Here is a 13228-nt window from a genome sequence, read left to right as displayed (position 1 = left end):
AAGATACAATTCGTGATTCTTTTCAATTTATACTTCCAATTTTGTACTTGAAGAGTAGTACTTATACCCTATCCATAACTGCAGAATGCAGTCAAAATCACAGCAATGCCATCGTTCAGTCAAAAATAGAATCACAAATCTTGAGACTGTCAGTACCGGTCAATGCATGTTATACATGTAACCTCTGAAACATCCCATTTTTATTTTTATTTTTCAATGAATGCTGTATTTACTGACATCATAAGCCATTTAATATAGTATAAAAAATGATACAAATATTGAAAAAACATATTCCAAAGCATTTTAAAAAACATAGAAATGTTAATACATGGTCAGCTCTGGCAACAGCATTTAATACTATTACTAAAGAAAAGTTTAAACATCATCTGAAAAAAGAAACTGTAAGTTGCATTCATCATCAAGATATCTTATGCAATGTATTGAATTATAAAATTTTTATATTTAGGGATTGTTTGGTATACCTGAGTTAAAAACTCCAGAAGGATTTCACATTTTGAAGGATAATGCAATATCCCAGACAAATATGCTTATAACAGAATCTATTAATCCAAATAGGACACATAAGATGGTAGAAATTTTTGATGATATGTCTGATACTTTATGTAAAGTTGCAGATTTAGCAGAGTTTATCAGAATTGCACATCCGGATAAACAATATGTTGAAGCTGCAGAGTCTACTTGCTTATCTGTCAGTGATATGGTGGAAAAGTAAATTTCTTTTAAACTATGAAAGATTCTAAAGTTAACACATATTTTTATATTAAGAAATATATAAAATTATTTGTAAATTTTTTTAGGTTGAATACTCATCGTGAAATATATGATGCATTGAAGCATGTAGTAGATAATGGAGATATTCAGAAAACATCTACTGTTGATGATCATGTTGCAAAATTGTTCTTGCATGATTTTGAACAATGTGCTATACATTTGCCAGAATCTATAAGGGAACATGTTGTACAATTAAATTATTACATATTACAAGTATGTATCTTATTTATATATGAATTATGTAGTAATCAAATATTTACATATATATATTCTTTTTTGAAATACAGGTTGGCCAAAAATTCATGGCAGGTACTGGTAATGCAAGAGCTGTAGATGTTAACATTCTTCCAGCAAGTATAAGACAGTAGTAAGTACTAATAATAAAATGATTTTTAAGGTGTTTTCTATGGTATAGAAAAATATATCTAAGGCACAGAATGTTAAACATATTTCACAGTTTTACAGTAAAAGATAATAAAGTAATAGTACAAGGACTTTATGTAGATTCTTCTAATTATCTGGTTAGAGAAGCAGCATACCGCGTATTTTTATATCCAGATGAAGAACAAGAATATCTGCTGCAAGAATTGTTAAATTCAAGATATAATTTGGCTAAACTATGCGGATTTCCATCGTACGCTCATCGGTACATTTTAAATTATCAAAATTAATGAATGCAAAGAATATGTGCTCTGTATATGTATGTGTTGAAAAGTCGATAATTTGCAGAGCAGTAAAAGGAAGTACAGTAGAAACACCTGAAGTAGTACATGAGTTTCTTGACATTTTGAATGAGAATATAAAATCCAAAGCACAGCAGGATTTTAAAGAGATGCAGAAGATGAAAGATTCTGACTCACTTACAAAACAGGTATATTGAATTCGCTAAGCTGTATTTGATACATTCTGAAAAAAATTTACGTTAATTTTATGCTTTCTTTATTTAGAATATAATGCTATGGGACACTACTTACTTTACGCTAAAAGCAAAAAAAACTTGGTTGAATACATCCCTTAATGAATTTACACCATACTTTTCACTTGGTTCTTGTATGGATGGTATTAACAATTTGACCCAAGCATTGTACGGTGTTAAATTAGAATCTGTGCCAGTTTTACCTGGTGAAGTTTGGGCAAATAATATACACAAAATTGCAGTGATAGACGAAAATGAAACAGTTTTGGGTTACATATATTGTGATTTCTTTGAAAGAGAAGGGAAACCTAATCAAGATTGTCATTTTACTATTAGAGGTGGAAGAGAATTACCAGATGGATCTTACCAAGTATGATTTAAATAAACAAGAAATATTACATATATTAATGTAATGAAATTTTCATATTTTTATGAAAATCTTTTTTAGAATCCAATAGTAGTATTGATGTTATCTTTACCGCTTCCAACATGGAATAAGCCATGCTTATTGAGCCCTGCTTCTGTAGAAAATTTATTCCATGAAATGGGTCACGCATTACATTCTATGTTAGGTAGAACAAAATATCAACATGTAACTGGAACTAGATGTAGTACGGATTTTGCAGAAGTTCCAAGTATATTGATGGAATATTTTGCAAGTGATCCAAGAGTGAGTTAATGTATTTTAAACAATTATTAAATGATTTATTTGTTTTTTTAATAATTCAATATGTATTATTAGGTTGTATCTACATTTGCAAAACACTTTGAAACTCTGGAACCCATACCACCAATGTTATTAGAAAAATTGTATACCTCAAAAAATATATTTTGTGCTTCTGAGTTACAAAATCAGATATGTTATAGTAAATTGGATCAAGTTTATCATAGTAAAAAGTTGGAAAAATCAACAACTGATGTTTTAAGAGAAGTACAAGAAAAATACTATGAACTTCCTTATGTTGAAAATACGGTATGTAATTTTTCTTGGTTTTAACATTGTAAAACTACGGATTTTGTAAGCTGTAAATTTAAACATTATTCACAGGCATGGCAGTTAAGATTTTCTCACCTAGTCGGTTACGGTGCAAAGTATTATTCTTATTTAATTTCTCGAGCAATTGCTTCTTGGATATGGCAAACTTATTTCCAAACAGATCCCCTTAATCGAACAGCTGGCGATCGGTATCGAAAAGAGTGTTTAGCACATGGTGGTGGTAAACCACCTTCCAAACTAGTATCCGACTTCTTAAATCAAGAAGCTAGTGCTAATAATTTCGCAAAGTCTTTACTTAACGAAATTGATATGAAAACTGAACACGTACAAAAAATTAGAGGATAATATTATCTATTCAGTAACAATAATTGACATAGTAAACACCTAAAAAAATAAGATATTTATAAAATTTTTTTATAATGAACAAAAATTTTATAAAAACGAATATTGATACGTAATATTGTAAATAAAATGTAAATAATTTTAATTAATACATCGTGAACAAAAGATAATTTGAACTTTTCGTTTTATTTTATTCCAACTATAGAACCTTACCCTATTTACAATCTTGATAAATTTAAAAATGATTAGATAAAAATAAGTTTTTTAATGCAATAAAAACAAAACGCAGTATAAGGTAGTTTATAAAGAAATTAATTATTGTAATGTAGTTTTATTGTTTAAAAGCTTTTTTTATTGCATTTCAATTGTCAAAAGAAGCTCTTTATTATTTTATTGCTGTACGAAATGATATAATGTTGAAAAAGTGTAATGTGGCAGTACTACTACTTTTTCTTGTTCGTATTTATTTTAAAATGATTTTGCTATGATCTTACCATGTACTGCGTTTATAATGATTTTATTTTTATGTTAAAACTCTCCATCAGGATGCTCATTAAAATTAGCTAATGGTTTATCAACAACATTTTTCCTTGTGTTTATACAAAATTTCGTTAATAAACTATTTTATAATTATATCGACATAAAACGACTGAACAAGTCACTGGATAATCCAAATCTTATTAATAGTATTAATAATACATATATATTATACGTTTTTTTTTTATAACAATCGATTCCCTACTTTACGCAATATTCTAATTCCTTTTTTGTAATAATGCAATTTATTACACATTTTATGAAATACAATTAGATATTTATATTCACAAAAAAGTACTGGACCTTTTTTTTTTACAAGTCTCTTGTTTTAGTCTTTAGATTACACTACAAGTTATAGTAAGAAATTGTGTACCTAATCTAATGTATAATTACAACAATTTCAAGTCCATTGTATTATTTTTCTAAAAATTTTATTTTGCACAGCATTTACACGAATTATAAATTATTTCTTTAACAACCGTTTGTAAAATAACCTTGTAATACAGAGTCACTGGAAAGGAATATAATACATGTAACTATAAAGCAGATAGAAATCATATTTATTAAACTTTTCAAGATTATTTATAGATTATAGTTTTATAAAATGTTATATTATTCAATACTGTTACTTTTATTTAAAAGGACTTCAATTACTTTCATAACATATTCATTCATAAAAATGGCAAGATTAATATATAAATTGAAAAGTTTATTTTATAATTTTAAATAGTATAGTTTATAACTAATTTCAACATTATATGATACATACAAAGCAAACTCACAGTTAGGCAAAATAAGTTTTGTATCACATTAACTTTTAATTTGTATATAAAGATATATAAGATACATGTATTTATATAAAATTGTACTCTTGACAAACTACAATTTATTCAAAATATATAAAGAAAGTAGTTACATAGGTATGGCGTTAATTGAATGCTGTGATTTTATAGCGAAAACTGTAAAGTTAACGGCAGAATATTCTTATTATTTAATAATATGAAACACTTATATTGTATCCTTTTTAATGTATTAACTTTTACTTGAACTAATATGATTTCTTAATGTAGTAAATATTTATATGTATATAAAGTCACTGCTGAATATGTTAATTTCAATTGTATATCGTTTAATAAATAAAAATAGATTTAAAAAGTGTTTCATGTTATTTTCAAATTCGTCATACGTTACATGTAAATTACTTTACTATTATTTTGACGAAGATGGATATCATTTGTACAATGATATATTCTGTTTCTTCTTATTTATAAACTCTGTATTATAAGGTAATGTACAAAAATTTGTTACAGAAATACATATTATATTCCTAATAAGATTTCTTCAAACTCGTGGCGTTTATCTTTTTAATATGCACATATATATGTCTTCTCGTATCGGCAATATCTGTAAAAATGTGTTATGCGTGTTCATTAAGTATTTTGCATGTAACAGAATATTATTCTCAATGTATGAATTTTTATTTTTTAATGTTTTTCACTTGTTTAAAACAATGTCAGTAATCACTGCGTTCAACGTTCACAGTACACTATTTCATGTTGTTATAAATAACGCGTTCCTGATCACTTATGCCAAACGATATTTCGTATTTTTTTTCTTAGGATATTATTACTGTATTATCTTCTTAAATCTTTAATATGCCGTGAAAAACTGTTGATACATTTTAAATGCTGTACCATTGAAAACATTTTGCAGATGGTCCTTTTTTTAGCAAACTCCAGAAACAACACAAGAATACTAACGATAAAACACTGTTTAAAAAAAGGTCTCAATTGTCCAGTATTCATTGCGCACTATAAAAACCAAAACAATGATGTACACTCTAATTTTTTTAACAACTGAATATATGCCGCAACATCGTGCCGACATTTAGCCAGTTTTAAGTTTCTCGTTTTTCTTCTGTAACATGTCACATTCACAATAGGCAAACACATAATGACCACCCAGTCTGAAATGACTTTGGCATTTGATTCAGGTTACGCAACGTAGTTGTATTCATTTGCATTATCTTTATCTCGTTCCATGTAATCCCTATCTATAAGAGATTCAATTCGTTTTTTCAAATCAGCAGGCTAAGAAAGAAATTTTACGTTATTATATAAGTGGGCTTATTTACATAGAAGTATTTATACTACGTCATAACCAACATACCTTTACAGGGAACTTTAACTGATTATATAGTTCACTAATCAATAGATTGTGCGTGAGCGTTTTTCTCATTTTCATAATTCTGACAATAGCTGCATCTATTTGATATTGCCTATCCTGATAGACTCTTTCTTCTGTAGCTTTCTGTTCTTCGTTCTAAAAGAATATATAATGTATTAAAAATCTGTTATTACAGAATGCATAAATACTTAAAGAATTCGTTTAAGTATTTTTACCGTTTCTTTCATTTGAATTTGATTTATTTTTATTCTAAATAATTTATTTGTAAAATCTGCATTAAATACAAATCTATCATTATCTCCAACATCTCTTCCTCTTGGATTTTTCTGTAACACTCTAGCTTTTCCGCAAGCTAAAGATTGCAAAGTTCTTCTTAGTTCACCATCTTCTATATTAGTTGCTGCTTTTATATCTTCCAGAGATAAATTATCAGCATCATTAAATAGAAGCAACACCAATGCTTGAAATAATGACACTAGAAACTCTTTGTTACCCTGTTTTTAAATTTAGATAAAATGAATAGTGAATCGTTAGCACCTCGTACTTATTAAAAGAAATAAATAATACCTGATTAAACCAAGCTTTGAGTACACAATGTCCCAATGTAGGTTGCCACTGTAATTTTCTACCACTATGTTTTCCCAAATAGAATTTATTAAATACATCTTGGTACTGAACCATTTCCGGAGGTAATGTTACTTCCATTACCGGATATGTTGGCCAATAACCCATTGTAAGTATCGAAACTGTTAAATCCAAATTGCTAGCAGACAATTCGCTTTGCAAATTTCCAGCATACTGATATACACACAACAAATTTCACAATTAAGTAATTCAAATACTTATATGTAAGAAAAAACTTTTGTATATTTAAAAATAATATTTATTTACCTGTTTAAAAGCAATATTAATGTCTTTGCTAAGTTCCATATCTTTGAACATTCCTTCCAATTTACTAGTGAAACCACCACCGCATTCTTGTTTCAATTTCGATAACATGGATTTTTCAGCGTCAACGGAAGCTGATTTACCAACTAACAAACGCTTAGCCAAATCTTTTTTATAAAATGCTTCAAATACATCCTTGCCGTGGATAAATCGAAATAATACCATGATTTTATCTAATAATCTTTCTAATTCTTCTTCTGTTGCTTCCTTGTTACCAGCCCGCAATTTGCAATCAACAAACTTTGCTGTGATTATAAAAACGTATTCACTGTTAATTCATCCAAATGATAATTTAGAATATCGAGATATAAATGTTACCAATTAATTCCGCTGGTTTATTTGCTCGTTGGTTAATAAAGGCTTCAAAAGCTTCTTTTAAACTATTAGCAAATTTCTCGTTTTTATGAAAGCACGTATTTACTATATTGTCCATTTTATCTTTGAAATCTAGAAGTTCTTGAACCATTGTTTTATCTTTCTCTGGATCTATGACTATAGTTTTACCCTTTTTCTATAAAAACATAAAAGAAAGTATGATTTATTTTCTACTTTTAGAAATTTATGGTAATATATGTATAAAACATACCTTTATATAAGAATTGAAATTCTGACAAAGTTCTATGAGACCACATTTTACACGACTATATAAATTATAAAGTAAAGATAAATCACTAATTCTATTTTCATCCAATAAACCACTCAATCCCTTTTGTAAAATGCTAGTAATATGTTCAGATAACAACTGTTTCTCTACCGTATGTATTAACGACCACCTACAACGTTAAATTGAAATTAGTATCATGTTGGGAATATACTTTAGTAATCCATATAAAAAACATACTTTGTAGATGCATCAAGATAATGTAATAAACGTTCATTTTCTTCCTGAAGACGTTTGTCTACGTGTGCTAAGTACTCAGGAACATCGTGTTCGTTCATTAATCGCTGACCTTCGGCAGCATATAATCTTTCTGTAGCTACCAAAAATCTGTAAAAACAAAAAGTTTAATATTAATAACAGAATAATAAATTATTTATATACATATATACGCTAATATGCAAATGTCATACTTGGATTCAAAGGCATCTTGGTAGATTTGTAGATCTGATAACATTCTTAATAATGATTTAAGAAGCGTTCTGTCTACTGTATCACCCTGACGTTCTTTTTCTATGAGCATAAGTAATCCTTCCACTGTACGTGTTTGAACTAAATTATTTAGAACAATGTACACTCTAAATAAATGTAATCCCATGTCCCTGAAATAATATACAATAAGAAACAAATACTGAATAATTTGAATTAATCAAAGATATATTACAAACCCTACCAAATGGATAAAATACTTGGATTCTGTAATACATATGTTCTATCCAAATATAGAAAAATACTTCTAATCATAATCATTTGTCTGCAATGTGACTGCCAACATTCATTCATTTTTTTCAAGAATATATGCCTATCCATTGATTCTGCTAAGAACTGTTCTATGTTAGCTTGTACATGAGCTTCTGTTAGCCTGGTCAATTTTGTATATAATGTAGATGCCATTTTATGATTACACATATTTTCAACTGCTTGATAAAGTTCTTCTAATGAATAACGAATACTTTTACTGGTCTGTATTGCAATTACAGCTTCTTGCAACTTCTCCCATGTCTGTTCTTGATAATTTTCTGGCAATTTTGGTTTATCTGTACGAAATTTGTAATATTAACATTAATACTGTTACATTGTTATTTAAATGATTGATTTATTCTACATTAGTTATTAAGATTAAATTTTACATCTTTAACAGAATCAAAGATGTAATGTATGAATTAACATTTTAATTAATTGTGTCATCGAGGGCAATATGAAATTTCTGGAAATTGCATAAAAAATGAAAATAATGCGCGTTAAAGACGTTTATCCATTTTAGTTATTCTTAACGTCAGGTTAGGTTATGTTCGTTTTAGTATTATTAATTTCAATTAGGACCAATTTGTCCTTGGCTACATAATGCGAAGCAAAAGAGTGACAGAAAATTTATAAGGTCATGTTAAAAGGAATGTCGCAATGTTTGAAGGCATTGTGCCAACCATAAATTACACCACGAATCTTCACGATTAATACCAGCTGATTTTGAGGTTAGGTAGTCCCATGGTCTTGCTTACTTTTGAAATTTTTGATGACGAGCTTCCTAGCTGTGCCTGGTTTTGCACTTGCCAAACTCGGCGAAATCTTGTTGACGCCGTTTGGATTCCCAACGGTTAACGCTGAGAAATTGGCTCGCTTTTGAGTATCAGTTGTGGCCGCAGCTGTATCCGTCATGTTTTCAGTTTCGTTGATCTCCGTGACCGCAACGGCGGATAGCTTGCTGCGCTTTGCAGCACTAAAGTTTAACACCGCTGTGTGATCAGCGGCCGTCCTCTTCACCTGTGCTGTGGCCAGAACCTGAGTCCCTCCGAGCCTAGACATATGCGTGCATCACTCGGCCGCCGGCCCTCAGTACACGGAAAACAGTTTTCCACTAAGAAATTGAAAGAATTCTCCCTCTTCGTTCTACCTTTATCCCTACGTTCGACAAGCGGAAAACTTATTTATCTCGGACCTGCTTCTTCACGAGACTTGCGAACAATTGGCAATCTATGCACATGCGCGATACGTTTACCCAACGCGCTCCATGCGATTACCGCGCATCTTTAATTTAAGTTCCCTTAAATTTATTTAATATAGCATTCATTATTAATATTTAAAGGGATACTACATTTCTACCATTTATTACATTTTTACTTCTACTCTTAACTATAAATTTGTTTGAAATTAATTTCCACATATAATCATACTATCTTAATGAAGATAGATTATTAAAAAAAAATTTCATCAGTTTGAAAATTTTATTACATCCAGATATACATTCATTTCTCTTTGTAAAATATTTACAATGGGATAATGATACAACATGTATAGGCAGAAATATTGTACCAGAATATATTTGGATTTACTTTTGCTTATGTAAAATATCTTTTCATATACATTACACTTCATTTATAGCCATTTGTAAAACTATTTTTAAAAATCTATAGGCGTGACAATAGATTCAGTGCATTTTTAATACAATATTTTAAAATATTTATTACTTTATGTTACCTAAATAAAGTTCATTTAATTAAAAAATGTAAAAACTGATACATGTGCGTGTAACATATAAATTTAACACTTTAAGCATAAAATATTTAAAAATGCATCATTATCACTTAAGTTTAAAAAAAATGTATAACTTGATTAGTCTTTTATAAGAAATAATATTAAAAGTAAAGTTCCTTTAAAATTATATTTATACTGGTTCGGGTGCACATGTCTGAAGTATTAAGTAAATGTTTGTAATAAAAATTATCGAATGTAAACTTTAATCAAAAAAAGAAGTATGTGAAAGATCTAGTATCCATTATATACAAATATATTTTTTCTTAGGTGCAATTAATCGATTACTTTTTGTTATAATTATATCACCAAATACCCGCTACTAATAAAGATGTGTGCATTCAATTGATTAACTTATAATACCTCCTTTATAGATTTACACAGGACTATTTTTAACGAAATTAATGTGATTCCGTTTACATCTTTACTAAATGTAAAGTATATTATTTAATCAAAAAATACATACTGTATTAACTATGTACCTGTTTAAATATATAAATTACTTTTGAATCGTAAATTATATATCTAAAATATTAAATTCTTCTAGAAATCACCACAATACTAAAATATACTTCCCATCAACTATCTGCTTCACTTAGAAGAGAGAAATGTGCTATAACATTCTTATGCATCACTTTTAAAGAACCAGCTGAAGAAACCTTTCTTTTTTTCAGCTTTACTCTTGTCTTGGTTAATTGTTTTTTGAAAAATGCGATCAATATCTTGAAAAACATTGTTGCTTGGTTGAGCTGCATTTACATAATAATGAATTCCTTGTAAAGTATAATAATCAACTAAGGGTTGAGTTTGTGTATGATATATTGATAAACGTTTTTTCAATGCATCTACATTATCATCAGACCTTTTAATTAATGGCTCTCCAGTAACCTATTGATATAAAATGATATATCTTTTATCACATACTTGTTTATAATTTATAATACAGATAACTACTATTACATACATCATCTTTCATAGGTTCTTTGGGTGGAGCAAATTCTTCATGATATGATCTACCACTAGCAGGATGTATTAAACGGCCTGTGATTCTCTTTATCAATAAATTATCATCAATTCCAAACTCTATCACAGTATCCAACTTAGTTTTTCTCTTTTGCAGCATACCATCAAGCTATATAAATTAAGAGATTAAAAAATATTTTTCTTCATAGTCATTCATGTAACACTAAATTATTTTAATGGTACTTTTCAAAACTGTTTTATTTTGTTTTATATCAATGTCATGTCAAGGTCATTAGTATATCTCATAATTCTGCTACTGATACAGTGATAAGGAGCAATTATAATAATATTACATAACTTAAACATTACTTAAAAGTTTTTAACTTACTTTCTCAGCTTGTGGAACACTTCTTGGAAAGCCATCCAATAGAAAACCACGCTGACATTCAGGTTTATCTAAATTGCGATCAATCATTTTAACTACAAGATCATCATTGACCAATTTACCTTCATCTATTACTTTTTTAATTTCTGCCCCAATTGAAGATCCAGAACTAATTTCTGCTCTGAGCATATCACCTGTAGATAGATGGCATACACAATATCGTTCTTTCAATAATGGCGCCTAAAATACAATATTCTTATAAGCAAAACAATATGTACAGGTGTTGAAAAATCAATTAAAAAATCAATATTTTGAAGATTTTGTGCAGAAGAAAAAAGAGCTTCACCTGTGTACCCTTGCCACTACCAGGTGGCCCCAATAAAACAGCATTAACGCCTCTTTTTGGTACATCTTTCGGTAATTCTGAACTTTCCTTTACTCCTGCTTCTGATCGTGGAGCCATTTTTTTTTATTAATCTGTTTTTATTAAATCGTGTTGAAAATAGAAAGTTTTCGAAAATGCTTGTGTCAAAGTTCACTATCAAGAGTACATATCACTGTGACGAAGAGCGTGATAACCAAGCACCGTTAATTTCCTCCATGCGCTCTGAAATGATGCACTAAAATGGTTCCTGATGTGTATGGAACATTCGCCCCATCTATCCTTTCACTTTTAAATTAAAATCGAATCGATTCTATTGGTATATTTAAATTTGAATTTTGGATATGATTCATTCTTTAAATGGTTTACTTTTACAACTACTACTTACATATACATTTCATATAATTGCATTCACATTTTTACCTCTTTTTCTATCAAAATACATTGAAAAATGATTAAATAGATTATTTGTACGCTCGTGTATTTTTATTACATTAAATGTTTTTACAAATACACAATAAATTTATTAAAGAAAATATAATATTAGATATGGTCATTTGTAACATAATTTAAAGTTTCAATTACTCATTCAAATGCAATAATTTTTTAAACTACTGATTTGCTTATCTTAATTATAATTCATCTTAATTAAAACAAAACGAAAATTCTATATCTTTAACATAAATGTACTATGTGATTCTCGATATTTGATTTGATTATATAGATTATATAAAAGGTTTTAATATTCACATTATTGCATGTACAGAAGTAATTTATGTTAAATTATTTTTAAGGAACAACGAAAGGAACTCTTTGTTAAAAAGTCATAGTTAGTGATTGAACTATTATCAGGGTTTTAAATAAATATATAGCTTTATGTTTAGACATAATAATCTTATGCTATAATCTTATTAAATATTGCACAGAGTAAATCTTTGCTTTTGTAAAATGTTCCTGCCTATAAACTTCTAAAAGGAAGAACGTTAACGTTAGTTTGTCGATTTCTTTAAATTATTATGTTCATAATATGTATATTTGCGTTGAAATTATTCCACGGTGGACATATATTTATTGTCTATGTATTAATTTAATATTGTTTACAAAAAATGTTTTAAGCAATGTTTTTTTCTTTTATTTCTCTATAGTATCACACACACGTTTCAACAAAAAGGAAACAAAAGAAATGTTCACAAACACTTACTATTGCTGTATGTGAATATCTATTAAGCACTACAACGATTTTAAGATAACTTTCATGGCATATAAATCCAGTAAAAAAAACATAAAATAAAATTATATTTATTCAATGAAATTCTATAACTAGTCAGTATCAGGACGGTGTAAATGTGGATAAGAATTATAATGATATTTAGTCGCAAAATCAAAATCAAGAATAATAAAATCAATTGCTTATATTCATAATTATAAATTAACAGTTTTCTGTATTTTTTACTTTACCAGAGAAAAATACAAAAGACTCTTTGGTCAAAAACTCACAATTTCTATGAATAAAACACTTAAGTATAACTAAAAGTCTTATGTTCAAATTATGCACATATATTTATTACAGATTTTAAGCTTAATTATTATAA

The 13228-nt window shown here is 28.2% G+C and overlaps 3 protein-coding genes across 3 annotated transcripts; 1 reads left to right on the top strand and 2 right to left on the bottom strand.

Moving 5' to 3' along the window:
• Positions 1-266: 266 nt before the first annotated feature.
• On the top strand, positions 267-3192 carry LOC117606049 (mitochondrial intermediate peptidase). The gene is made up of 10 exons (XM_034328027.2): positions 267-401; positions 467-729; positions 819-1005; positions 1080-1159; positions 1250-1438; positions 1522-1663; positions 1740-2078; positions 2157-2378; positions 2451-2681; positions 2757-3192. The coding sequence occupies exons 1-10, from the start codon at positions 267-269 to the stop codon at positions 3048-3050; spliced, it is 2082 nt and encodes a 693-aa protein (XP_034183918.1). The 3' UTR covers positions 3051-3192.
• Positions 3193-4448: 1256 nt separating this feature from the next.
• On the bottom strand, positions 4449-9426 carry Cul4 (cullin 4). Its single transcript, XM_034328026.2, has 11 exons — positions 8877-9426; positions 8051-8414; positions 7791-7979; positions 7561-7707; positions 7306-7492; positions 7038-7230; positions 6663-6964; positions 6339-6569; positions 5987-6265; positions 5754-5906; positions 4449-5674 (listed from the first exon to the last, which is right to left on the bottom strand). The coding sequence occupies exons 1-11, from the start codon at positions 9178-9180 to the stop codon at positions 5579-5581; spliced, it is 2445 nt and encodes an 814-aa protein (XP_034183917.1). The 5' UTR covers positions 9181-9426; the 3' UTR covers positions 4449-5578.
• A 201-nt stretch (positions 9427-9627) lies between these two features.
• Ak2 (Adenylate kinase 2) lies at positions 9628-11900 on the bottom strand. Its single transcript, XM_034328029.2, has 4 exons — positions 11601-11900; positions 11258-11494; positions 10871-11038; positions 9628-10794 (listed from the first exon to the last, which is right to left on the bottom strand). The coding sequence occupies exons 1-4, from the start codon at positions 11715-11717 to the stop codon at positions 10531-10533; spliced, it is 786 nt and encodes a 261-aa protein (XP_034183920.1). The 5' UTR covers positions 11718-11900; the 3' UTR covers positions 9628-10530.
• Between the last annotated feature and the right edge of the window lie 1328 nt (positions 11901-13228).

The sequence above is a fragment of the Osmia lignaria genome, chromosome 1 (genome assembly GCF_051020975.1).
Source record: "Osmia lignaria lignaria isolate PbOS001 chromosome 1, iyOsmLign1, whole genome shotgun sequence".
In the NCBI taxonomy this organism is placed as follows: domain Eukaryota; kingdom Metazoa; phylum Arthropoda; class Insecta; order Hymenoptera; family Megachilidae; genus Osmia; species Osmia lignaria.
This window is presented reverse-complemented; position numbering and strand designations above follow the sequence as displayed.

Excerpts from the sequence above, each read along its gene's own strand:
- LOC117606049 (XM_034328027.2), top strand. The coding sequence starts at position 267 with ATGATACAAATATTGAAAAAACATATTCCAAAGCATTTTAAAAAACAT. Across the intron at positions 402-466 it reads ATCATCTGAAAAAAGAAACT|GGATTGTTTGGTATACCTGA; the intron begins GTAAGTTGCATT and ends TTTTATATTTAG. Across the intron at positions 2,682-2,756 it reads TTCCTTATGTTGAAAATACG|GCATGGCAGTTAAGATTTTC; the intron begins GTATGTAATTTT and ends CATTATTCACAG.
- Cul4 (XM_034328026.2), bottom strand. The coding sequence starts at position 9,180 with ATGTCTAGGCTCGGAGGGACTCAGGTTCTGGCCACAGCACAGGTGAAG. Across the intron at positions 7,231-7,305 it reads ATTTCAATTCTTATATAAAG|AAAAAGGGTAAAACTATAGT; the intron begins GTATGTTTTATA and ends ATGTTTTTATAG. Across the intron at positions 5,907-5,986 it reads AAATTCAAATGAAAGAAACG|AACGAAGAACAGAAAGCTAC; the intron begins GTAAAAATACTT and ends ATATTCTTTTAG.
- Ak2 (XM_034328029.2), bottom strand. The coding sequence starts at position 11,717 with ATGGCTCCACGATCAGAAGCAGGAGTAAAGGAAAGTTCAGAATTACCG. Across the intron at positions 11,039-11,257 it reads GTGTTCCACAAGCTGAGAAA|CTTGATGGTATGCTGCAAAA; the intron begins GTAAGTTAAAAA and ends TAATTTATATAG. Across the intron at positions 10,795-10,870 it reads AAGAACCTATGAAAGATGAT|GTTACTGGAGAGCCATTAAT; the intron begins GTATGTAATAGT and ends TTATATCAATAG.